Source organism: Onychostoma macrolepis, chromosome 01, assembly GCF_012432095.1.
Source record: "Onychostoma macrolepis isolate SWU-2019 chromosome 01, ASM1243209v1, whole genome shotgun sequence".
NCBI lineage: Eukaryota > Metazoa > Chordata > Actinopteri > Cypriniformes > Cyprinidae > Onychostoma > Onychostoma macrolepis.
Window position 1 is genome coordinate 45,826,104 of NC_081155.1, and position 27,028 is coordinate 45,853,131.

Below are 27,028 nucleotides of genomic sequence, written 5' to 3' on the forward strand. Positions count from 1 at the left end.
TAGGAAACCTATGTAGGAAATTCCTCAAAGATTCCAGGACTATATATATTAATAAGAAACTACATTTCCCATAATTCTCCACGACCCCCGACAGGAAGTTGATAAAAGTGAAACATCAATCTTCAAACAGAAACTTGAAGAGTATATAAAAAAGCTTAAACTCCTAACCTTTACATTATACATTAACTTAACATTTCCATCACTGAATTCCTATGAATTTTACTTAAATTCGCTCTTTGTGTAACGTGTTTGTGAAGTACAGCGTCAAGAAGTCCGATTCACTTCGAGCGAATCGATTCAATCGAACAGCTCGCTTCAGTTCAAATTAAATATTTATTAAATACTGCTGTTTATCACTATGTTTTTGTTTAAAGTACACATATTGTATGAAATAATGCTGGTTTTATGATCCCACCTCATTTTTCGATTCGATTTAACCAAAACATAAAAAAAGAGCTGATTCAAAAGAATGAATCATTTCGCGAATCGAACATGTAGCATGTGAATTACCAGGCAGTGCACGTGGTTTGTGGTGGGAAACACACGCTGGTCTTCTGTCCATCATTCACGACCAGAACATCACAGGATCCCGACTGTAGCCCGCTGTTCATCAGAAATCACGTAAGTCAGCAAGTACACCTATAGAAACAACGAATGCATGGTCAACTAACTAGTTGCATGAAAGACTTGAAGGATAATTCCCATAAAGTTTATCAAACTCACTCATTGTTTTTGCTAACTTACCTGTTGCATCTTTATTTCTGCTCAGAATGTTTGCATGATTGTGCATTTACGAAAGTTTTACACTTTTTGCCACGGTACTACACAGGTTTTTGAACAGTTGTACTGTGGTATTATTTTGTTTGTATGGTCAATACCATTGAAGTAGTAGTTTTGGACATGTTTATAATATTATGGCACATGCACTTTGATAATACCTTTCAGTAGCATGTAAATCTGAATCTTACAACCATATCAATGTACCATAGTACAACCACAGTTTTTCTTATATAAAGGTTTTGCCTGAAAATCTCAGAACAGTAAAACATGTTCATGCATGCTAATTGCTCACACTCAGGCACATGAATATAGCGATCTAATGCATTATTATGCATGCATATGCATTTACTGTTCAGACGATGCACTTAAATACTTTCATAGTAGTAAATGAGCAGCAAACCCTGAATCTCGTGATGTGGGCCACTCATGTGCTACTAGTTAACTTTCTGACTGTGATTGTTTGTTCAGTGTGTTTGATTGATTTGATCATCAGTTATCAGCATCCACTGTTGTTACTCAACATGAGGAATCCTGTCAGTGGGTTTTGAAGGCAAAGTTCAACTAAAACAGTCTCAGTTGATCATCAGTCTTGTTTAACTGATTGTATTTTCCATGCAAATGAAATGCAATGGTTTGTGCACATGCACCATGTTTTTTTTTGCATTTCGTGTGCATGGTGTTTCAATGTTTCTGTATGTTTTTTTCAAAGTCAATTAATGGTATTTTTCATGCAAATGTAATGCATTGAGCACATGCATCAGGATTTCAGTGTTGCAGCGCTTCTGTCTTTGTTTATGGATGTGCTGCTTGATGCTGCTGGACGTTTATGTGTGTTGGGATTTAAGGTCTTACAGCATCACTGAAAGGTCAGCGGTGATAGATGGGATCAAACTTTGCATCACTGCATCCTATTATAGGTCAAACACTTCATGCAATTAAACCACCTCTTCAGAAGAAATAAAAACAATTTAGCATGCAGATAGTGACATTTTGTGGGATAGAGGCTAATATATCAGAGATTATCGCTATTGGACATTAAACACGTCTGCTTGGAGACAGTTAGCAGACGTGTTAGCAGAACTATTTATTTATTTTTCATTACAATTATTTGGTAACACTTTAAAGTAAAGTAATATTTATTTACATTAGTTAACTCCATTAGTTAACATTAACTAACAATGAAAAATATTTCTGAAGCATTTATTAACCTTCTTTTTGATTTCTACATTATTAAATATCTACATTATGGATAAAATCTGTATCTGTATCTAATATTATTTAATGGCTAAGAATTTTGTATTTTTATTAACTAACCTAGCAACCACCAGAACACACTAGCAACACAACGTCCTAGCAGCACACTAGCAATCACACAAAACTGCCCAGCAACCACCCAGAACACCATAGAAACTGCCTAGCAATGTCCTAGCATCCTGTCAAAATAATCTAGCAACTGCTTAGCAACCAGATAACAATGCCTTAGCAACCACACAGAACACCATAGAAACTGCCTGGCAACCACAAAGCAATGCTGTGGCAACTGCCTGTGAACACCCTAGCAACCAAATACAATGCCTTAGTAACCACCCAGAATACTCTAGCAACTGCCTAGCAACCTCATAGCAATGCCCTAGCAACACCCTAGCATCTGCCTGTCAACACCCGAGCACCAAATGCAATGCCCTAGTTACCACCCTAGCAACTACCCAAAACTGACTAGTAACCACATAGCAATGCTCTAGCAACAACCCAGAATACTCTAGCAACACCCTAGCAACTGCTGTCAACACCCTAGCAACCAAATACAATGCACTAGTAACCACCCTGAACACCCTACCAACTCCCACTCCCATTTTCTTCAGAACATTTACATACTGTATCTTGTTTAAAATTGTTATTTAAAATGATTTACTTTTTAGTTTTCTATTAGTTTACTTATTGGAATGGATAAATGAATTTTTTCGACACTATAGCTATATATCACTAGGCTAAATTGTGGCATTTATTTCATGTTTGCGTCAGTAGTCATGCGTGGAGTTGTGTGTTTATCGTGATGTCTCCGTGTTTGTCCAGCAGACGTGATGGCGGAGTGCGTGCTGGTCATCGGCGGCGGCGGACGGGAACATGCGCTAGCGTGGAGGTTAGCGCAGTCGCCGCACGTTCAGCAGGTGCTCGTGGCTCCCGGTAACGCAGGAACCGCCAACAACGGGAAGATCTCCAACTCCGGTCAGCGCTAGTCACACTTTCCTTACGAATAAAAATAAGTGAACAGTATGCATTTAAAAATACGCTTAATGCACGTTCAGACTTTGTGTGTGCATGAAGGCTTGTTCTAATATTTATAATATTTTTTTAATCTTCTTTTTCCAGAGGTGTCTGTGAGCAATCATGTGATTTTAGCTCAGTATTGTAAGGATCATAACGTGGGGCTCGTGGTTGTTGGTCCAGAAGTTCCTCTGGCTGCTGGTAAGAGACACTTTGTCTGATGAATGATGAAAGACTGCCTTTGTGACATTTATTGCATTTAGTTTTTCATATTTTCAGATTAACTGATCATATTTGTGTGCAACTGTCTGATAAACGCCTGAAAGAGAGCAAGTTCACACGCAGTCTAAAGTTGCATGTTCTTTAGTAAAACTTTTCTTCCTGAGAGGGAAAAAATATTACCTATTTCAGTTTACATCCATTTTACGAGTAGAGTTTGATTATTTTAATATATTAATAATAATTTATTCATTTAAACACTGAGTCGTCCTGTGGCCTCCTTGGAAGTAACATGTTGTGAAAACATCTGCTAAATGTTGATTTAGTTATAGTTTCTATACTAACACTAATTATAGAATAATAATAATAAAATATTTAATATAAGTATTAACTAACTCATAATAAAACAAATTATAAGTAATAGAACAAAATTAAACACAAAAAATGTACTTTAAAAATAATACTATACATAACAAATAATGTGATATTATTGAATAATTTTATAATAAAATATTTCACAAATTGATAAATGTTGATTTAGTTATAATTTCTATAGTAACTATAACTGTGTGTGGTAACCATAACTATCTAGTGAAAACATCTGCGAAATGTTGATTTAGATGATGTTTGCTAATAGATTGTCTATTTAATATTTGTACAGTATATGTACTTTTGTGCAGATGTTTGAGCACAAATGTGAGCTTTAAGCAGGAAGATTTTCCTGCTGACTGAGTCTGCGTGCTGACCGTCTCTCAGGTATAGTGGATGACCTGATGGCCGCCGGAGTGTTGTGTTTTGGCCCGTCTGCGAAGGCGGCGCAGCTGGAGGCCAGTAAGAGTTTCTCCAAATCCTTCATGGACCGTCACAACATTCCCACGGCGCGCTGGAGCTCCTTCACCGACCCAGAGGACGCCTGCAGATACATCCGAGGGTAAGCGCCTGCAACATGCAGCAAACGAATGCAACTAGGGATGTAACGATTCACTCAACTCACGATTAGATTTTCTCACGACTTTTTTTTTTTTTTTTACAAAATGAGATTGAAGACATTATACAGTAAATGAGAAGGTGTCCTTGGCTATTGCTGCACGTTTCTTTGTGAAATTGAAATATAACAAAACTAAATTAAAATTTTAAAACAAACCCCAAATCAAATAAGCAAGTTACACAAATAAAATAAACCTCTTCATATAAACAAACTAAGGCTCATCTGTGCTCTTTCCATTTAAAATGAGAGGCAACCACTGCATTTTAATCATCATCCAAACAATGATGCAGCGTACATGCAGCATAAGCAGTTTTTAATCTAAATTAGACTGTATAATTTCGAAATTTGAAGCAAAAACAGAATGGTCTGACTTTAGTTTTATGAAACTCTACTACATAAAATATATCTGAAGGAAACATTGGATTCACTTTCTGCCAGCAGGTGGCGCTTATGAACAGCAATGATACAGTGTTTACTGCTGTAAACAAAGCAGAGCTGCGCTTATGAACTCCACTTTAATATGCATCGTTCAGAGTTAAGATGAAAAGAAAATACCACATTTCTAAAGACAATCAGTTCCCCTCAGAGATACATTCATATAAACTCCTATTGTATCGCGATTTGTTGAGCATCTCAACCGATTTAAATCATCACCTATTTGAATCGATTTTCAACCGGCTTGCGCTGAATCGTTACATCCCTAAATGCAACTTATAACTAGACAAAAATGTTTGTCAAGACAAACTTTAGGTTGGCTTGAAAAAACATGCTGTTAACATGTTTTAGCATTAGCGCGTTGCCAGCATGTTTCTAGCATAATTACCATTTGCTAGCACATTGTTAACATGTTGCTCACATGATTTAGCACATTTCTAACATGATTAGCATGTTTTTACCAAGATTAGCATGTCGTTAGCATGATTAGCATTAACATGCTGTAGCGTGTTTTGCTACCATGTTTTAACATGATTACCATGTTGTTAGCATGTTATTTGCATGTTCTTAACATGTTGCTCATCGTGTTTCTAGCATGTCACTACCACGTTTTTAGCATGATTAGAATGTTGGTAGCATGTTAGCATTATTAGCATTTTGTTACCGTAGCATGTTTCTTGCATGGTGTTAGCAATATTTAACATGTTAACAAGTTTGCTAGCCGGTTTCTAGCGTTATTAACATGTTGCTAGCATGTTTTAACATGGTTAGCATGTTTTAGCATGATTAACATGTTAGCATGTTGTTAGCATATTAGCATGATTTAGCATATTGTTACAATAATTAACATGTTTCCTTGTTTCTAGCATATTGTTAGCATGATCTAACATATTTTGGTAGCATGTTTTAACATGTTGTCAGCATGATTAGCATGTTGTTAAAATAAATTCATCGATAGCATGTTTTAACATGATTTAGCTTATTTTTAGCTTGTTATAGGGTTGAGTTTCGAAAACCGGATCCATTTTAAAACCGATTCAAAATTTCCAAGAACCAGGTATACGATAAGACGTGTGCATTTCGATTCTGTTTAACGATTCCTGCGTTCACATTTTTATGTGATTTAAAGCGATTTTAAGCGTTCTCGAACCGTTCTGTGCATTTCACTGCAGAAAAGATCGTTCCGGGCCAGAACTGACTGACTTTCATATTTATTGACCAGTATGCAGAAAACTACGTCATTATATCATCATAAACACAACCGTTTTTTTGCCTTAAGTGAACGTAAACAGATGAGAAAGAAAACGCACGTGTAAAGTATTTTAGATCTGCGTGCAGTCGGTGTTAAAGAGATAGCAGCCTAATAAAAGCACTGCTTGTCAATAATGTTTATCAAAGAACAACAACAAAAAAACATCTATAATCTATATTTTATTTATGAAAAGAAAACTATGCAGTGTTTCTAAACTTTTGATTACAGTTTCTGTACCTGGAAATTGGTTCAGTTGTATTTATTTATGCTATTGCTAATTGTTTTGTTTGTCCCTATTTTATTACTGACTGTTTACTTGTCTTTTAACACTTTAATATTTCAAATGTATATTAGTGTAGTTGTTTTAGCTGTGGTATTTTTGTTAAAAGCCTAGGCAAAAGTTCCTTTTGTTGACCTTAGTGTTCTGTAGGCTGCTGATTTTTGCTCATGTTATTCAGCAGCAACAGAATGCTTTGGAAAAAGACACAATAAATGTGTGACATCTAAATGTTTGACTTAATTTTTTTAATATTGGATTTTTTTGATCTTATTGGAATCGAAACTAGGAATCGATAAAATTCAAACGATACCCAACCCTATATATGAGGCATATATGTTATTTCTCTGTAGCAGCAAACGAATGCAGCTCATAATAAAAGCACATTTTAACATGCATGTAAAATCTCATTGCTGACGTGTGTTTGTGTTCGTTCAGTGCCGAGTTTCCCGCTCTGGTGGTGAAGGCCAGCGGTCTGGCGGCTGGGAAGGGAGTTGTAGTCGCTCGGGATAAACACGAGGCCTGTCAGGCGGTTCTGGACATCATGAAGGTCAGTCAGCGTCTCGCTGATGGTTATATTTTCACCGCAGTTCTGTTTGTGTCTCTTTGAAAGAATGTAATGCGTCCTTGAATGTTTCACGGTTCACAAAATAATTCACTGATTCAAAGCGCAGAGACGCGGCTTGCTGAGGACAAAAAAACAGTATAAAGATTTCAGGCGAGTCAAAGTAATGCATTAGAGATTACTGCTCTGTAACTCCTTAAATATACAGTTCAAACTCTTTACTGAATATGTAACAATTTGTGTGTAATAAGTGACACTTTTGATTATTTAATCATTCCTAACTTTTTGGAATAATTCTGATTTTATGTTTTTGAAAGACTCTTCTGCTCAAAAGAGCTGCATTTATTTAATCAAAAATACAGTAAAAATTGTGAAATGTTAATCAAATTTAAAATAGCTGTTTTCTATGTGAATATCTGTTAAAATGTAATTTATTTCTGTGATCAAAGCTGAATTTTCAGCATTATTACACTCTTTAGTGTCACACGATCCTTCAGAAATCATTCTAATATGCTGATTTGCTGATCAAGAAACATTTCTGATTATTATCAATGTTGAAAACAGTCGTGCTGCACAATATTTTTGTGGAAACTGTGATACATTTTATTTTTCAGGATTCGCAGATGAATAGAAAGTTCAAAAGAACAGCATTTATTTGAAATAGAAATCTTTTATAACATTCTTGATGAATGAAAGCATTAATCTCTTAGTTTTTCTGATGTTCCAGGATAAGGCGTTTGGTTCTGCGGGTGAAACTGTGGTGGTTGAGGAGCTGCTGGAAGGAGAGGAAGTCTCTGTAAGTATTTCCTGATGTTAACGAGCGTCTCAGGTGATCAGAAGGCACTGAGCGTCTCGTCTGTTCTCAGTGTTTGTGTTTCAGTGACGGCGTCACAGTGTCACCGATGCCACCGGCGCAAGATCACAAGCGTCTGCTGGACGGAGACCAGGGGCCGAACACGGGCGGGATGGGCGCCTACTGCCCCACACCACAGGTCAACACGCCCCATACATCTCACGGGTCAATTATCACTTGTGGCCTGTTGCATTTTTATACTCCCTTCATGAGCATCTTACTGTTTAATCAAGAAAACCTAGTATCAGATACACACAGAAACTCAAAGATCTTCACCACAACCTGTCAAAATAAAAGTTTGATTTAACTTGAAGAAATTGTGACAGAATATATATTACATATTATAAATAAAATTATATTATAAATATAACACAATATTTAAAAAAACAACTTTTTTACATTTTAAAAGCAATTTAAATGTTAATAAATAAAAATTAGAATTATTGATTATAATTAATGTTATAAATATATTATATAAAATAAAATTATAACAATTAATTATTTGTAAATACATTACATTAATATATAAATTAAATTAATTAGTGAACAAATTAAGTTATGAATTTATACATTATATTATAAATATAATATGCTTCTTTCTCAAGTAATAATAATAATAATACATTTAAGATTTTTATTTAAACTTATTTTTCATTTAAGCTTAATTTTTAAACACTTTTTTTTAAGAATATCCCTTTTATGCAGCACTTTGTTTACCAGAAAATAAAATTAATTGTTGAATTTTCATTTGATGAAATTTACAATTCTTCTTTTGATTACCACCATTTTTCATATTAAATTTGTATTAAATCATAAATTCATTATTAATTACGCCATTATAATGGTATACAGAAATATTCAAATGGAAAAAAATGGAATTTGAAAAAAAAAAAAAAAAAGGTTTAATAGGGCCCTAATATAATGTAATTTTTGTTAAACTCTTAATAAAATGTTGTTAAATTGTATATGTTCCATTATTTAAATTAAATTGACATGCTTTTTGATTATTAAAATTTAATTTAGCCATTAAAACGAATTCCTGAAAAAATAAATGCATAAATATATTTCTTTCTATATATTTCCAACAATTTGGGAAGAAATTATGTATATGTTCATAGGGTCCTGTGTTTAGTGACGTTATTAAAGTGTGTGTGTGTGTGTGTGTGTGAAGGTTTCAGAGGAAGTTCTGCAGGAGATCAAGAGATCGGTTCTTCAGAAGACGGTGGACGGCATGAGAGAAGAGGGAACGCCGTATGTGGGTGAGATTGACACAAACACACACTAAGTACACTTAACCTCAGATTAACCCTATAAACCTGCTTAAGCATATCTGAATGATCATCATGATCAAACTCTGCTGTTCACAGTCTACTGCATGCCTTCTGTCTCTGATTGATAGTTTAGAGTATATCTTATGTGTAGCCTATTTGATTTTATCAGACGGCGGCTTGATTTATCAGGATTTTTGTGCAGATTAACATCTTGGAAAGGAGAACTGGTTATTTAGTCTTAATGGGTTGCGTTTCAGTCACTATTTCATATGCATCCCGTTGTCTGACAACAGAAACAGTTAAATATATCAGTGAAAACAGTTTTATTGAGAATTTAGCTGCATCAAAATACAGTATGTGCGAACAGAAAGGCAAACAAATATAGTAATAAATGTACAGCATGTTCAGCATGTTCCTGTCGTGCAAAAATGTAAACCGGTTTGTGTCAGTAAATTGCTCCGTGCACAGAAAGAGAAGTAATGGGAATCTGGTATTTCTTTTTTCACGTGTCTAATAGACATGAACAAGTTCTCTGAAAAACATCTATGACCTTTGAAACATGTCTACTCTTCATGCTCTGTTGACTATGGTTTCACTAATAATAAACATACTTTTGCATAAAGCATCCATATTTGTCAAATACATTTGAGTATTAAAAAGTTGAAAAGTATTAAAGGTACATTTAGAACAAATAAAAATGTGTGATTAAGTTGCAATTAATCACGAGTTAACTCATGACAGTCATGCGATTAATCACGATTAAATAGTTTAATCGATTGACAGCCTATATATATACAATTGGTAATATATTATTAAATAATACGTTTTTTATAGTTTAACAAATATATATATTTTTTTGCATGGAGTTTTAACATTTTTATATATATATATATATATATATATATATATATATATATATATATATATATATATATATATATATATCTCGTGCACTGTTTCATGTCTTCAGAAGTCATTCAGTAAGTGTGTGTAAGAAACAGACACATGTATGTCATCTGTTCCTGTGATTGCATAGAAAGAGCATCTGTCGTGAGTGATTGATGTGTGAGTTTGATCAGTCACGGATTCCTTGAAAAGAACATGAGAACTCGAAGAGAAATGAACGTGATGTTCTGATTGTGATTGTTATTATCATCAGTCAGTCATTGCTGGTCTTGGATGTGATTGCAGGTGTTTTATACGCGGGTCTGATGTTGACTACAGAGGGACCGAAGGTCCTGGAGTTTAACTGCCGCTTCGGTGACCCCGAGTGTCAGGTGAGATCAGTTCTCTGGAAATCATCCGTTTGATTTGATAATGCCTGATTTTGACATGTTGATCCTTGAGGCAAAGTCACACCGGAATCATAAAATAACACAGCTACTGATTTAATGACATGCTGTACAAGAAAACAAGTCGATTACAGGGGTTCAGTCAAAGAGTCCTCATTTACTCTCTCATGCTCCGTGTGACACACAATTACTTTTACAATGACATTTTCAAATTGATTTTTTTACATTCACATTTATTCATTTAGCAGACGCTTTTATCCAAAGCGACTTACTTTTAAAACTTTTTTTTTGTTGTTGTTCAAACACCAAGCCATAAAATAAAATAATTATAATTAATAAAATAATTCGATATTGTAAATTAAATTTTTATATATATATATATATATATATATATATATATATATATATATATATATATATATATATATATATATATATATATATTTTTTTTTTTTTTTAACATTTTTATTTATTTATTTTTTTTCTAATCTTAAAAATAATATACTGTAATATGTTGTATATAATCTAAATATATTCTAGAAATTACTATAACTCTTATTCCTGTTTTGTTTGTGACCTGGATCAGTTCTCAGGTCATCAGCAGGTGTAATGTGGCTGTTGTTGTGATTTGTCCGTGTCTCTCAGGTGCTGATGCCGCTGCTGGAGTCTGATTTGTACGAGGTGTTGATGAAGACTCTGCAGACGGAGCTGAGTTTGAGTCCGGTGCAGTGGCTGCAGGACAGCGCGGCCGTCACGGTGGTCATGGCCAGCGGAGGATATCCAGCCTCATACAAGAAGGGTCTGGAGATCACCGGTGCGTTTACGTGAAAAATATATCTGTATCAGCATCCCCACATGTCCTTAAAGAATCCTAAATACATAAAAAGTCTTGAATATGTTAAGCAAAATCTTAATTATCATTTCTTTGAATGAGCAGCTCGAAATAAAGCATTGACATTTAAAAATAAGAGTCTAGCATAATATAATATAATATAATATAATATAATATATTATAAAATAATATCAAGTTATATAGCTTTCATCATTATTATTATTATTATTATTATTATTATTATTAATTATACATTAATCAATTAATTTTTTCAAATAAATGTATTTATTTTTCCCTGGATAATTATAGTAATTACTACAACATTTTATTAAATATGTGTTCTCTAACAAATATATTTTCCTTGTTTGGGGTTAGAAAAATTATAATTGCTATAATGTATTATTACATATTTAAAATATTTTTAACAAATATATATTTTTGCTTGAGTTTTATCTTATTATTATTATTAATTATTCATCAAGCCATTATTTTTTAATAAATGCATGTGTTTTAAAGAATAATTATTATAAAATATTATTAAATGTGTCTTTTAACAAATACATTTTCTTGCTTGGGTTTTAGAATAATTATAATTACTATAATATATTATTAAATACTATTTTTAATATTTTTAACAATATATATGTTTTGCTTTTAATTTAAGTTAATTTATTATTTTTGTTATGATTATTAATAATCGATTAATCCATTATTTTTGTTTTTAAATAAATATATATTTTTAAAAATAATTATAATAATTACAATAAAACATTAAAAACATTTTAAAAAATATTTCTTTTTTCGTGCTTGGGGTTTTAACATTCTGAACAAAATTGTCAAATGATCTGATCAGTTTTTATTTGATAATCAGGTGACCCGCAGTCATGAGGGTCACAAGGGATTTTATCTGTGCTTGTGAATAATCGTTTGCGGTTTCCTCAGGTTTGTCTCAGGTGTCGGAGATGGGCATTCAGGTGTTTCACGCCGGCACTGCGCTGAAGGAAGGGGGTGGGGTTATGACGAGCGGTGGGCGTGTCCTGACGGTGACTGCGGTCCGGCCCACCCTCGAGAGCGCCTTGCGCAGCGCTAACGAAGGAGTGACTTTGATTAGCTTCCCAGACGCAATTTACCGCCGAGACATCGGCCACCGCGCCATCGCTTACCTCAACCACAGCAGGTGTGTGAGCGCTAACTAACACTAACCGGTTAACACTGCAGGACACCGCAGAACACTAACTAACTATGTGTTTGAATGTTGATGTGTACTAAACAATTCACCTTTGATATCAGTGTTATTTCTGATTTGTTTACATATTTCTAATAAACAAAATCATAAATACAGTATTCTGTCTTCATTTACAACCCGAATTACGGAATTGTTGGGACGTTTTTTAAATTTGAATAAAATGAGAACTAAAAGACTTTCAAATCACATGAGCCAATATTTTATTCACAACAGAACATAGATAACATAAATGTTTAAACTGAGAAATTTTACACACTTATCCACTAAATGAGCTCATTTCAAATTTGATGCCTGCTACAGGTCTCAAAAAAGTTGGGACGGGGGCAACAAAGGGCTGAAAAAGCAAGAAATTTTGAAAAGATTCAGCTGGGAGAACATCTAGCAACTAATTAAGTTAATTGGCATCAGGTCTGTAACGTGATTAGCTATAAAAGGGATGTCTTAGAGAGGCAGAGTCTCTCAGAAGTAAAGATGGGCAGAGGCTCTCCAATCTGTGAAAGAGTGCATAAAAAGATTGTGGAATACTTTAGAAACAACGTTCCTCAACGTCAAATTGCAAAGGCTCTGCAAATCTCATCATCTACAGTGCATAACATCATCAAAAAATTCAGAGAAACTGGAGAAATCTCTGTGTGTAAGGACAAGGCCGAAGTCCTTTGTTGTATGCCCGTGGTCTTCGGGCCCTCAGATGACACTGCATCACTCATCGGCATGATTCTGTCATTGACATTACTAAATGGGCCCAGGAATACTTCCAGAAACCACTGTCGGTAAACACAAGCTGCCGTGCCATCTGCAGATGCCAACTAAAGCTCTATCATGCAAAAAGGAAGCCATATGTGAACATGGTCCAGAAGCGCCGTCGTGTCCTGTGGGCCAAGGCTCATTTAAAATGGACTGTTTCAAAGTCGAAAAGTGTTCTATGGTCAGAGTCCAAATTTGACATTCTTGTTGGAAATCACGGACGCCGTGTCCTTCGGGCTAAAGAGGAGGGAGACCTTCCAGCGTGTTATCAGCGTTCATTTCAAAAGCCAGCATCTCTGATGGTATGGGGGTGCATAAGTGCATACGGTATGGGTAGCTTGCATGTTTTGGAAGGCACTATAAATGCTGAAAGGTATATAAAGGTTTTAGAGCAACATATGCTCCCCTCCAGACGACGTGTATTTCAGCAAGACAATGAAAAACCACATACTGCAGCTATTACAGCATGGCTTCGTAGTAAAAGAGTCCGGGTGCTGAATTGGCGTGCCTGCAGTCCAGATCTTTCACCTATAGAGAACATTTGGCTCATCATTAAACGAAAAATACATCAAAGACGACCACAAACTCTTCAGCAGCTGGAAACCTGTATCAGGCAAGAATGGAACCAAATTCCAACACCAATACTCCAGAAACTCATAACCTCAATGCCCAGACGTCTTCAAACTGTTTTGAAAAGAAAAGGAGATGCTACACATTTTGTGCATAAAATTGTAAAATTTCTCAGTTTAAACATTTGTTATGTTCTCTATGTTCTATTGTGAATAAAATATTGGCTCATGTGATTTGAAAGTCTTTTAGTTTAAAAAACGTCCCAACATTTCTGGAATTTGGGTTGTAGTAGCATGGTCTGCAAGTCAAGCATCTCTAGTACTACTGATCTGGTTTAGAGTTAGGAGTTTGTTCAGATCACTTTTGTGCCACAACCACCCAGAACACCCTACCCTAGCAACCGCCCTAAACACCCTACCCTAGCAACTACCTAGAACACCCTACCTTAGCAACTGCCCAGAACAGCCTACCTTAGCAACTGCCCCAAACACCCTACCCTAGCAACCACATGGAACACCCTACCCTAGCAACTGCATAGAACACCCTACCCTATGCATTTTTAATTAATACTATTTTTATTTATTTAATACTTTTATGCTAACTTTTTTTTTTTCATTTTAATTACTAATATTTTTATTTAGTACTTATTAAAATGTCATACTTTTAATATGCAATTTTTTATTTTAATTACTAATATTTTTAATACTTTAAACATACTGGATATTAATAAAATATTAATTAAGAATATCAGTAATTAATATGAAAAATTAGCATATAAAAATAAACTCATTGGATAGTAATATTTTTATATGCTCATTTTTCCATTTAATTGTAGTTTGTCATTTTTAAAGTTTTAGTGATCAAGTAACTTGTCATTTTTTTTATTATTTTTTTTTTAAATATTTCTATTTAGTGTTCATTTGAGTTTTAGTGAATTTAGTTCAACTTAAACTTATTTCAGTTTCCAGTGTAATATTTATAATTTCTAAATAAATGATGAAAGTATAATTTTATGTATTTGTATAATTTCATGTAATAGTCATGTTTTGTTATATTTCAGCTTTATCGGTGCTAGTTTTAGCAGTGAATGGCATGTTTTGTGTCTGTCTGTTAGAGGACTGACGTATAAGGACAGCGGTGTGGACATCGCAGCGGGGAACAGACTGGTGGATCTGATCAAACCTCTGGCCAAAGCCACGGCTCGTCCAGGTCTGTCCTCTCTGATGAGGCTGATATAACACTTTCCTTTTATTTGGTGTTATAACCGCCGCTCTTTTCTCAAGAACTGATGATTGATGGCTGATTAATCTCCCCGTTCACTTCAAGAAACCTGTGAACTTTGCGCAGTTCTTTGAGGCTGATTTTTCTCACAGGACGTTTCTGAGTTCAAAGCTTGATCTCGTGTTACAGCATCAATCATGCTGTCGATTAGCTCATCACACAAACTACAGACAGCACTTTCAAACCTGTTTATCGCACGATAGGAGAGTTTAGTGGGTCAAAAAACTCCTGTCATCTCACTCATTTCACGTTTATCATGTCTCTGATTTGAGTGGCAAATATTAATATTGTTTTGTTTGTTAACATGAGTCCTAAAAATTTGAATTATTATTTAATTTATTTTTGTAGTGATCTAAAAGTAGAATTCACCATGAGACAGACAAAGAAACAATGCAAAATAAATAGCATAATCAAATGCAAACATATTCATGCAAAAATGTTTTTGGCTTCATTTTGTGATTTTGCTCTCGGTATGATTTATGCTTCTGGACGAGGACACTAAAATAATTTTATTAATTGTTTTTTAGTTTTTGTTCGTCAATTTGAGCAAGTATACAATTTTTTGTTTATTTTTATTATACAGTACTTTTATCATGTTTGATGATATTTTGAGTTGGGATTTTTTTTCTTCATATTTTCATTTTTCATTTTATTTTTCAGTTTCATTTTAATTTTAATCATTTTTTTTTTTTTTTTAAAGTTTCTTTAATTTAAATTTTATCAGCTGAATATAAACAAACTAATTAAAATGCCAAACGCACATAACAAAATTACCAAAAATTAAACTGTTATTTTTGTTTTTAATTAATTCAATAAAGTTGAATTTACACTTTTTCCTCTAATACTTTATATTAATATTGTTTTGTGTGCATTTATTCAAAAGTCACGCTTTGTTTTAATTTAATTGCAAAAACATATATATAATTTGTTTGATTTGACCATCAAAATTACACTGTTATATACAAAAAAGTGCTCCAGACATGAGATTTATTGTTTTCAGCTTCACTTCTGGACTCACTCTGAGGACGTTTATTACTTTAAAAAGTTTTTATTTATTTAATTTTTATTTATTTTGTTTGTTTGAGCAACAAATATTAATATTGCTTTGTTTATCATTTATATACACAGTATTTTAATGTACTTTATACTTTGAATAGTATTAATATTTTGAATATATAGATTTTATTTATTTATTTATTTCAGATTTAGTTTTGGTGATTTTCGTAATTCAACTTATTTTATTTCCAATTAATATTTATATTAACATTGTTTAGAAGGTAATGTATGCAGCATGCTTTGCCAAATTAAAATGCGCTTTCAAACCTGTTTATGTCACGAGAGGAGAGTTTAGTGGGTTAAAAACACTTAAATGCGAGTGTTTCTCCTGAACTTTGACATGCGGTTTTTCTAAGCACTGCTGGATCGTGTGTGTGTGTGTGTGTGTGTGTGTGTGGTTCTGATGGTGTTTCTCTGCGTCTGTGTTCTAGGCTGTAACGCGGAGCTCGGCGGCTTTGCTGGCCTCTTCGATCTGAAAGCCGCAGGATTCACGGATCCCATCCTGGTGTCCGGGACAGACGGAGTGGGAACCAAACTGAAGGTATGACGAGCGCTTGGTTTCACTTTGGCTTCAGTGGCGCTGGAACATCACGGTGAAGCGGTGCTGCTTTTGTCTGACAGGTGGCTCAGGCGAGCGGCGTCCACGGCTCTCTGGGTCAGGATCTGGTGGCCATGTGTGTGAACGACGTCCTCGCTCAGGGAGCCGAACCGCTCTTCTTCCTCGACTACTTCTCCTGCGGCCGTCTGGACGTCAGAGTCGCGTCGTCTGTGATCGCCGGCATCGCAGATGCCTGTCAGACGGCTGGATGCGCTCTGCTAGGTCAGTAACACACAACACATCCATGCTGGAAATCAAAACATGACTGCAGTTCTTTACAGCTCTTCTTTTTAAAAAGAAAATTAATCGTATAATAAAATGCAAACAGAAATCAACGCAGGCAAAATTGTTTTTACTTAGATTTAGACATTAATCACTCAAATTAGTTTTTTTTACATTAATTTGAGCAACAAATACGTATTTTGATAGCAAGCCTGCATATATATGTTATATGCAGTTTGTCATGTTTTGTTAAATTAAAGAAATACGTAATTTTTTGCAGTCAAATTAAAATAGCACTTAATAAGATCTTATTTACAAAAATGAGTCACGCTTGGGATTTAATGTTATTGAATTTGATTTAACGGTTATACTGATTTCTAAAAGCCTTTTTAAATAAAAGTTTTGTTTAAATAATATATGAGTGTATACTGTATTTATTATGTGTATAATATATTTATTATGTGTATATATAAATACAAACACATGCATGTGTATATATTTAAAAGTTTATATATATATATATATATATATATATATATATATATATATATATATATATATATATATATAATATAAAATATAAGACTATAAATATATAAACGATAGGGTATAACGGGTAAAAGGCGCCTTTGATATTATTTTCATCTAAACCACTAGGTGGCACAAAAACGTGGCGTAGCACTTTCCAAAACATCCGCTTTTCAAGGTGCACGTGTATATTTGTCTGATCTTTGACGCGATCGCACACAGCAGCGCGAAGTTGATTGTGCTTACTTGATCTAATATTTTATGTTTTTTAAAGTGTTGTAGATTTAAGCAGCAAATGAGAATCACTAAAATTAATGCATATATTTTGAGACAAAGGTCTTCTTAACTATTTTCAGTTTTGTTTAAGATAAAGCAACAGTTTTTAAATAACGAAATATGTAAAAGTATGGTATTTGGGGTAAAAAGCGCCCCTGCTGTTGGGGCTAAAGGCGCAGTAATTAACATGATAATTAATAGATGGCTGACTTTTCCATTTGTTGACATGGTTAGATTCAGATGGTAAATATCATTTATTATGTTGGGTGTCCATATTAGAGATTATCACCATGTTTATAATGAAACCATCATATTTCAAAAATGATATTAATCATATCATATAATAAAATATCATTTGTTACTACTGTAAATATATATTAAATTATTATTGGATCTCCTTCAATGCTTTCAGAATCTTTACTAATTAAAATAATTTTGTTTCTGTATTTTAAAATATATATTTTTTTATATTAACACATTTCAATGACAGTATATTTATTGAACAAAAATTAATACCATGTGTGCCACCTCATACATTTATAAGGTTTTTAAACAAAATAAACAACTTGAGTGTATATATTTTTTCTGCAATTATACATTTTAGGTGCAGTGAATAGCAAATTTTTTCTTAAGGTGTGCCTTTTTTTATGTAAAAATTTTCAAAATATATACTGTATGTGTGTGTATTTATATATACATAATAAATATACACAGTACACACACACATTATGTAAACACAAACTTTTATTTTGGATGCGATTAATCACGATTAATCGATTGACAGCACTAATAATTATATACACACACGCATACTACAATGACAAAAATTTAAATGGTAACAGATACTATAATAGTATCTCAGTGCTACTGTAATAACTGTGTGTGTGTGTGTGTGTGTGTGTGTGGAGGCGGTGAGACGGCGGAGATGCCGGGTGTTTACGGCCCCGGTGAGTACGATCTGGCTGGTTTCTGTGTCGGAGCCGTGGAGCGAGGAGCAGTTCTGCCCAGACTCAAGGACATCGCGGAGGGCGATCTTCTGATCGGTGTCGCCTCGTCCGGTCTTCACAGCAACGGCTTCAGTCTGGTGCGTCAGATCCTGCAGCGCAGCGGCCTGCGGCTCGACTCGCCCGCGCCGTTCGGACGCCCCGGACAGACCGTCGGTACGTCTGCCTGAGTTCTGAGGAAACCTACTTTTAAAAGTAATGCATTACGATATTGCGTTACTCCCTAAAAAAGTAACTGATTACGTTAGTTACTTTTTATGGAAAGTAATGCGTTACGGTACTTTTGAGTTACTTTTTAAATCTGGGCAGGGCTTGCTTGTTTGTTTTTAATATAAAAAGTTCTTTTTACAAAAGTAGAATCCCTTTCACACCAAAAGTGAAGTGAATGTGCCTCAGACTGAAGGAAATGTAGATTCACGTCTGTACAGTAGAGGGCGCCGCTCAAACTAATCACATGAAGAATATGACGCAGGAATAACTCAAATCAAACACACATGTCATTTTTGCTTAGTGTGGTTGAATTTGATCATCGAAGGTCAGTAGCAAAGACATTGGATTGTCACTCAACACATGAGAAACACAGTAACTGGAGTCACTTATTGGAAAAATTAACTCGGATATTTCCTTCTAAATGAAAAAGTAATGCGTTACTTTACTAGTTACTAGTTATAATATTTTTTGTTTGTTTTACCAGTTTTCATAATGTAGATGGAGAGAGTGCATAAGTCTTTATTAATTTATATAATAAATAGCCTAAAATAAATCAGTACACTAAATGAGGTAAATAAACTCCACATTCTATTGATTTGTGCTCACTGTTGAAAATGCAATACATGAAATGTTAAAGTAAATTTCTCACGACAAAAATAAATTTTAATAGTTTAATAAAAACTTGACTCAACAAAAGCTGGACAAGGTACCCCAAGCAAGTTATAGCCATTTATTACAATATTGTTGAAGGTGCTTTTCAGTGAAAAACAGGTCTATTTAATTTACTAACACTATATATGTGTCCAAAAACGTTTAGGAAGTAAAAACAAATGGAAGCAGTGTTATATAATAACAAAACACAGAAGAAAGTGACTTTTTTCAGAGAAATATATTTTCAATCCGAGTATGAAGAACAAACACAAACCGTGCAGCTAATAGTGAAAAAATCTAAATATTGAGAAATCACTTTTAAAGTTGTTCAAATGAAGTTCTTAGCAATGCATATTACTAATCAAAAATGAAGTTTTGATATATTTACGGTAGGAAATGTACAAAATATCTTCATGGAACATGATCTTAATATCCTAATGATTTTTGGCATAACAGAAAAATGTATAATTTTGACCCATACAATGTATTGTTGGCTATTGCTACAAATATACCCGTGCTAGCTTATGACTGCTTTTGTGCTCCAGGGAGACAAATATGATAATAACTAAAATGTACATTTGAGACCGGACTAAGACTAAATTAAAAATGTCTGCCAGAATGAACACTGTTGTTTGGTCCTCGCGCTCTGCTTCGCAGGTGAAGCTCTGCTGACTCCCACCAAGATCTACAGCCGCCTGCTCCAGCCGATCCTGCGCAGCGGAGCCGTGAAGGCCTACGCTCACATCACCGGAGGAGGACTCCTGGAGAACATCCCTCGCGTTCTGCCTCCAGAGCTGGCCGCGGAGCTGGGTGAGCAACATCCGCTGATTAACTCTGATCATTCAGTGAGGAAGAGCTTAGACACGCAGCACTTGATCAGAGTTTACATCTCTAGCTGATATACGCGCTTTTTGTGATTGACAGTCATAAGGGTCAATTTTTCAAAATTGAGATTTATATAGATTTCTGAATAAATAATCTTTCCATTGATGTATGGTTTGTTAGGATCGGACAATATTTGTCTGAGATGCAACTATTTGAAAATCTGGAATCTGAGGGTGCAAAAAAAATCTAAATATTGAGAAAAATCACTTTTAAAGTTGATCAAATGAAGTTCTTAGCAATGCATATTACTAATCAAAAATTAAGTTTTGATATATTTATGGTATGAAAGTTACTAAATATCTTCATGGAACATGATCTTAATATCTTAATGATTTTTGGCATAAAAGCAAAATGGATAATTTTGACCCATACAATGTATTGTTGGCTATTGCTACAAATATAGCTGTGCTGCTTATGACTGCTTTTGTGCTGCAGTACCTGAAATGCACGTTAATATTGAAATGTTTCAGACGCGTGCCGCTGGAGGATCCCGCCCGTGTTCTGGTGGCTGCAGCAGGAGGGCGGTCTGTCGCTGGACGAGATGAGCCGCACGTTTAACTGCGGTCTGGGCGCTGTGCTGGTGGTCAGTAAACCGGACGCCCAGCGGGTGCTGCGGCTGCTGCAGGCCCAGGAGGAGGCCTGGATCGTGGGTTCACTCGCCCACAGACCCCCCGGTGAGACACGCAGACGTCTGCATTCACCGCCATACTGCAGCATAAACATACAGACTGCATACAGACAATCAAAGTCAATTAAGTCCAAAAAACCTTTTTACAATTTTTTTTTTTTTTTGCTTTTCAATTTTACACTGTGTGCATAATTATTAGGCACGTTGATATTCTGGTCAAATTTTTTTTCCAAGCACATTTTACCAGTTCCAAACCACATCAATTTTAATAACTAATATTAATTTTGTATTTAATCATTTATAAGTGATATATTTAATTGTGTATGCATTTTTTGTGTAAGTGTAAGGACATTTTACTCTTAAACTAGTAAGACTTTTTTTTTTTTTCGTATTTGTTTTATTCTCGACGTGTAAGCACAGTGCTTTGGGGGTTAAATAGCAAATTATTTTACCCTAAAAATCTTATTACTGTAATGCCCAATCAATCAGTATTTGACTACATACATAAATACATGCATCCTGGCTGGACACACAAAAACCTACATTCAGTAATGCTAATTATAAATAATTCTGATTATTATAAATATTTTGCATGGAGCCTTTAAAAAAAAAAAAAAAGTTATGAAATTTTTTTATGGAATTTTATTTGCATAAGATTTTAATATTTCTGTCATAACTAAGCACTAAACTCTCTGTAATCATTTATATAATTTTTTTTATTTGTTTATTAAGCGCTATAACTTTTGCTATACACAAATATTATTATTAATATAATTATATTTATAAAATTAAATTATTTATAATGATTTTGTGTATATATATTTTTTAATATATAGCAAAAAAAATTATAACAATTATGACAAACAAAAATGTTTATAGAGAGCGAGAGAGGGAGAGAGAAATTGTATTTCTATCATTTAATTTTTTTCATTATTTTTGTATTTAAATTTGAAAATAAATATTTAAAATGTTTAAAACAACATTATAATGAATGCAAATAAATCTTAATTTTCTTTCAAGCAAAATAACATTTTATTTATTTCTGCTTTATTGTGGTGTGAAATTATATTGTGGTCAGACTGACTCAAGCTGGACCTCAGCTTAGATTTGTTATTTGCATGATATGTATGCATGTATTCATGTTCTTTGCAAATGCATTAAGACTAAAGGAGCATGCAGTGCAATGTTAATGAACCAACATTAGACTAATATAGTGTTTGTGTGCGTCCAGGAGCCGCGGCGGTGCTGATCAGGAACCTGGAGCGGAGTATAAAGGACAGTCCGAGTCGCCCGCCGGACACCGGCGCTCTGCAGAACGGAGCGGATCACGGAGAACAGGCCTCGCGCCGGAGGACCAGAGTCGCCGTCCTGATCTCAGGAACCGGTGCGTATCGGCTGTGAATCACACACACGTGAATACAGACGTGATCTCTGACGCTCTGCTGTCTGACAGGAACAAACCTGCAGGCGCTGATGGAGCAGGCGAAGAAACCCTCGAGTTCGGCCGAGATCGTGCTGGTCATCTCCAACAGACCGGCCGTCGCGGGACTGAAGAGAGCCGCTCTGGCCGGCATTCAGACGCGGGTCTGTCTCAAATACACTCAAACCCTAATTCAAGTTTTCATTGAGACGGAAAACAAAAATTATTTAATAATTAAATAAACCGAATCATCTTAAATAATTAAAAATAATCAATTAAATGAGTCCATTTATGTATTCATTAATTTATTAATTCATGTTTAAACAGTAAAAAAGTAATGTAAACTTGAAAATAAATAACACATAATAATATAAAATTAAATTTAAATTGCACATAAGCCCATTTTTTTAAATCGTTTTTTTTTTTTTTTTATATATATAATTGTTTTGACCAGTTCGTTGTTGAAATATGAACATTTATATGGTCTTCAATATTTAATGTAATTCTTAAAGTATATAATATAGTGCATGTATTTAGCAAAATGCTGCCCTCTAGAGTAATTTTTCTAAACTTCAGTCAGATGCAGGGTTATTATAATTAACTACAATTAAAACCACAAAAATAAATCAACAAATGAATAAAACATTTTCAATACTTGGAATAAATTAAATGTGCACTGTTATAACTTATTTTATTTCAGCTAGTTGCCAGGGCAACGTTTCTCATTTTCATTTAGATTAACGCGATGTACTAAAATAACTAAAAGTAGATAAACTAAAACAAATAAATGAATTGTAATAAAATTTATATAGACATTTTCTTTAAAAAGTAAAAATTCTTAAAGTTTAAACTAAAATTAAAATGAAAACTACAAAATATAATATCACTGCTGTTAATGCACTCTAAAACTGTTAAAAACGGGTTTCATGTAACTGAAATAAAATAAATATTCGATTTAAAAAAAATAATAATAAAAAATACAAATGTTGCCAGAATTAAATTAAATAAGTTTAAGTACTAAAATAACTAAAACTGGAAAAAAAAGAAAAGCTAAATGAAATGTATATTTTTTTAAAAAGTGATAAAAATTACAAACTACTACTTTAACTAACATTGAATTAAAAGTGAAAACAGAAACTGGACAAATAAAACTGTAATAATATCTCAATATTAAAATAAACACTGTGGTATAAAACAGAAAGCATGCATTCATTCATTCATAATACAGAAACACACACACACACACAGAAGAGTGAATAAGAGTGTTGTTGTTGTTTTTGGGGTCAGGTGGTGGATCATAAGCTGTACGGCAGCAGAGCCGAGTTCGACGGCACCATCGATAAAGTCCTGGAGGAGTTCGGTGTGGAGCTGGTTTGTCTGGCCGGCTTCATGCGGATCCTGACGGGAAACTTCGTCAAGAAGTGGAGCGGTGAGTGTTAGAATACATGACAACCTGAGGTTCATTCTCTGCTGTTTATTTCATTTGATTGACACACACCAACTAAAACAACCATCAGATACACTGAGAATACCTATTGATTTCCCTCCAAAATGATGTCACTTCCTGCAGAATGATGTCATTAAAGAACTGGCAGGACGCCAAGTGGTAGAGGACCATCATCATACGATGATGATCACATATAGTAATAAAATTAAAACCATTAAAAAAAAAAAAAAAAAAAAAATATAAATATATATATATATATATTATTTTTGAAATAAAATATTACTTATTATTATTATTATTATTGTTTATAATATAATTATTCATATTTATGTATTATTTATACTCATTAAATATATTTATCCAATACTTTGGATAAAGTGTTTGCTAAATGACTAAATAAATATTAACAAATAAAATAGAACATAGTCAGCTAGTTGTCAACATTTTAAAATGACACAAACTAATGAAAAAACAAAACAAAAAAACACCATCAAAATTAATAAAATGTACCAAAATTATAATGAATTACTAAGACTCCATTAAAAATATTAATACAACTATAACACCTTAATGATCTTAAAATACCACCGTTGAGGAAAGAAAAACAATTATTTATTTATTTTTTTAAATCAATTAAAAATATTTTTTACCTTTTTTATTTTCGAATATTGAACTTCTATTTTTTTTTTTATTTCTTTCAGAAAAACTGAAGAAATGTATTTATTTAGAAGCAATAATGACATGATTTCTATCTGAAACAGTTGTATATTAAAGCATGATTTGATGGTATGATGTGAATGGTGTCTTTGATCAGGGAAGATGCTGAACATTCACCCGTCGCTGCTGCCGTCCTTCAGAGGAGTGAACGCTCAGAAACAGGCTCTTCAGGCCGGAGTCAGAGTCACCGGATGCACGGTGCACTTCGTGGCGGTCCGTCTCAGTTCACCTTCACTCACACACTGTTAGAAACGTTTGTTAGTGTTTTACATTTGAATTTATTTTAGTCAAATATTTTTGTTTTCGCTTTAATTTCAGTTGAAGTTTTAGTAATTTTGTTGTGCATTTGTCATTATGTATTTTTTATTAGATTTAGTTTATTTCATTTTAGTATTTCAGGTTAAACTACTTTAAAAAGTAAAAAAGAGAGAAATGTTGCTTTTGGCATCTAGCTGAAATATTTAACCTTTTTTATATTTTATTATATTTTATAGTTAATGTTTTTAATTTCAAGTAACAATTAATTTTTTTTTTTTTTATTATTATTTATATATATTTTTTTAAATGGTCAGTCTCATTTTACCATCACTGACACACTGTTAGAATTTTTGTTAAGTGTTTTAAATTTGAATTTATTTTAGTTAAATATTTTTGTTTTCAGTTGAAGTTTTAGTAATTTTGTTGTGCATTTTAATTGGATTTAGTTTTTAATTTGAGTTATTTTAGTACTTCAGGTTAAACTACTTAAAAAAATAAAATAAAATAAAAAATATTGCTTTGACAACTAGCTGAAATGTTTAACCTTTTTATATTTTATTATATTTTATAGTTAGTTTTTCATTTCAAGTAACAATTTTTTTATTTTATTTATATATTTTTTAAATGGTTTTAGTTTTAGTCAGCTATAATAACCCTGGTGCCATTTTTTTAATGATTGTTGTCTCATTCTGACAAATCCACAGTTTATTTGTTTTACATGATTTTTTTTCATGGATTAATCTGAATCAGAGACGCCACAATAATAGACCAGCATACAACACACAAATAAATATAGCATTAAATACCATGCCCATAGTTCTTATGAATTCATTACATTTTTAGTTTTGTTTTATTTTTAGTTTTTTTAGTACTTCAAGATAAACTAAACAAAAATGAGAAATGAAGATGAAGAGAGAAAACTATAAAAATTATTTATTTTTTTATTTGGGTTTTATTAACTCTTTCCCTGCCAAACGTGGAATTTTCCGTCTCGATCCAGAAAATGCTAAAAGCCATCTACTGCATTGAATGTTAATATTTTTAAATAAAATGTATTAGTTTTACCATTTTTGGTTTTATAATTTATTTATTTTTCCTTGTTTTAGTACTTTATTAAATGTAATGCAATGCATTGAAATATTTCCTTGACTGCTGTATTTTTGATCCAATCAATAATATTAGTTCACTTGACATGAATTTTATTTATTTATTTATTTTTGATTAAAGATCATAAGCCAGGAGTGAAATATGATGGTGAATTTGACTGGTTTTGCAGGAGGAAGTGGATGCAGGAGCGATCGTCGTCCAGGAGGCGGTTCCCATCCTGGTGACTGACACCGAGGACAGCCTATCAGAACGCATCCGGGAGGCGGAGCATCACGCTTTCCCAGCAGCCCTAGAGCTGGTGGCCAGCGGCGCGGTGAAGCTGCGAGACGACGGGAGGATCGTGTGGAGCCAGAGCGCTCAGGGATAAGCACACACACATATATATATATATATATATATATATATATATATATATATATATATATATATATATATATATATATATATATATATATATATATATATATATATATAAACGCTTATTATAACACTAGTGTACTTCAGTTCAGATCCAGATCCAATCATTCCAGAAATGCATTCCTTATAATGTTCTAGTGCAGGATCCTGAGCCGTATTAATCAGATTCTCTGTTGAGGAATAGAGTTATTGGAGATGTAGATGATGAGCTTCTTTCTCTGCATGTAACAGAACTAGATCGGTATTTGCTCTTGGCATTAAACTTGCTCTGCTCTGACAAACCTGATCGTTTGTATTATTACATTGTTCTCGCTCGTTTATGAACAGCAGATTTATAGAGGCTTTCAAGCACATCAGATGACATTAAACATGGTATCATGTAGTACACAAGCCCCTGAGATCATTTATCAAGCAGAAACCTAAATACAAAGTGCATTACAGAAATATAATTGAATTTTATTGAAAGGATAGCCCCTTGAGATGTGACATCAAGGGGGTTCTAAACACAAAAACAAAATATTACAACATAACCCAATATAAATGGTTTTGATTCGCAAAGATTGCATATTATCCGTAAGTGTTCAGGGATTGTTCACAGGACTCTATCACTGTCAGATGAACAACTGAAGTGCCATTAAGGACAAATATTTATAAATAATAAATCACTGACTCAATCTTATTCACAATATATAATCATTAAAATATTTAACCACTCGCTGCCTTGGTCCAGAAAT

The 27,028-nt window shown here is 33.5% G+C and overlaps 1 protein-coding gene across 3 annotated transcripts; it reads left to right on the top strand.

Annotated features, from left to right (window-relative positions):
- The first annotated feature begins 461 nt into the window (after window positions 1-461).
- gart (phosphoribosylglycinamide formyltransferase) lies at window positions 462-27,011 on the top strand. Of its 3 annotated transcripts, none has more exons than XM_058777169.1 (22): window positions 462-621; window positions 2,857-3,006; window positions 3,151-3,246; window positions 4,021-4,195; window positions 6,655-6,766; window positions 7,509-7,577; window positions 7,648-7,773; window positions 8,806-8,893; window positions 10,097-10,182; window positions 10,843-11,011; window positions 11,972-12,206; window positions 14,704-14,798; window positions 16,358-16,467; window positions 16,548-16,746; window positions 18,459-18,710; window positions 20,073-20,225; window positions 20,771-20,974; window positions 22,160-22,312; window positions 22,382-22,512; window positions 23,636-23,777; window positions 24,610-24,725; window positions 26,047-27,011. In XM_058777169.1, exons 2-22 carry the CDS (start codon window positions 2,862-2,864, stop codon window positions 26,242-26,244), a joined length of 3,054 nt encoding a protein of 1,017 aa, XP_058633152.1. In that variant the 5' UTR covers window positions 462-621; window positions 2,857-2,861; the 3' UTR covers window positions 26,245-27,011. The 3 variants fall into 3 exon arrangements, with proteins under 3 accessions (XP_058633152.1, XP_058633168.1, XP_058633160.1); XM_058777177.1 differs by having other exon boundaries at window positions 469-621; window positions 2,854-3,006; XM_058777185.1 differs by lacking the exons at window positions 18,459-18,710; window positions 20,073-20,225; window positions 20,771-20,974; ... (3 more) ...; window positions 24,610-24,725; window positions 26,047-27,011 and having other exon boundaries at window positions 16,548-16,754.
- Window positions 27,012-27,028: the final 17 nt, after the last annotated feature.

Excerpts from the sequence above, each read along its gene's own strand:
- gart (XM_058777169.1), top strand. The coding sequence starts at position 2,862 with ATGGCGGAGTGCGTGCTGGTCATCGGCGGCGGCGGACGGGAACATGCG. Across the intron at positions 14,799-16,357 it reads CAAAGCCACGGCTCGTCCAG|GCTGTAACGCGGAGCTCGGC; the intron begins GTCTGTCCTCTC and ends TCTGTGTTCTAG. Across the intron at positions 20,226-20,770 it reads AGAGCTGGCCGCGGAGCTGG|ACGCGTGCCGCTGGAGGATC; the intron begins GTGAGCAACATC and ends GAAATGTTTCAG.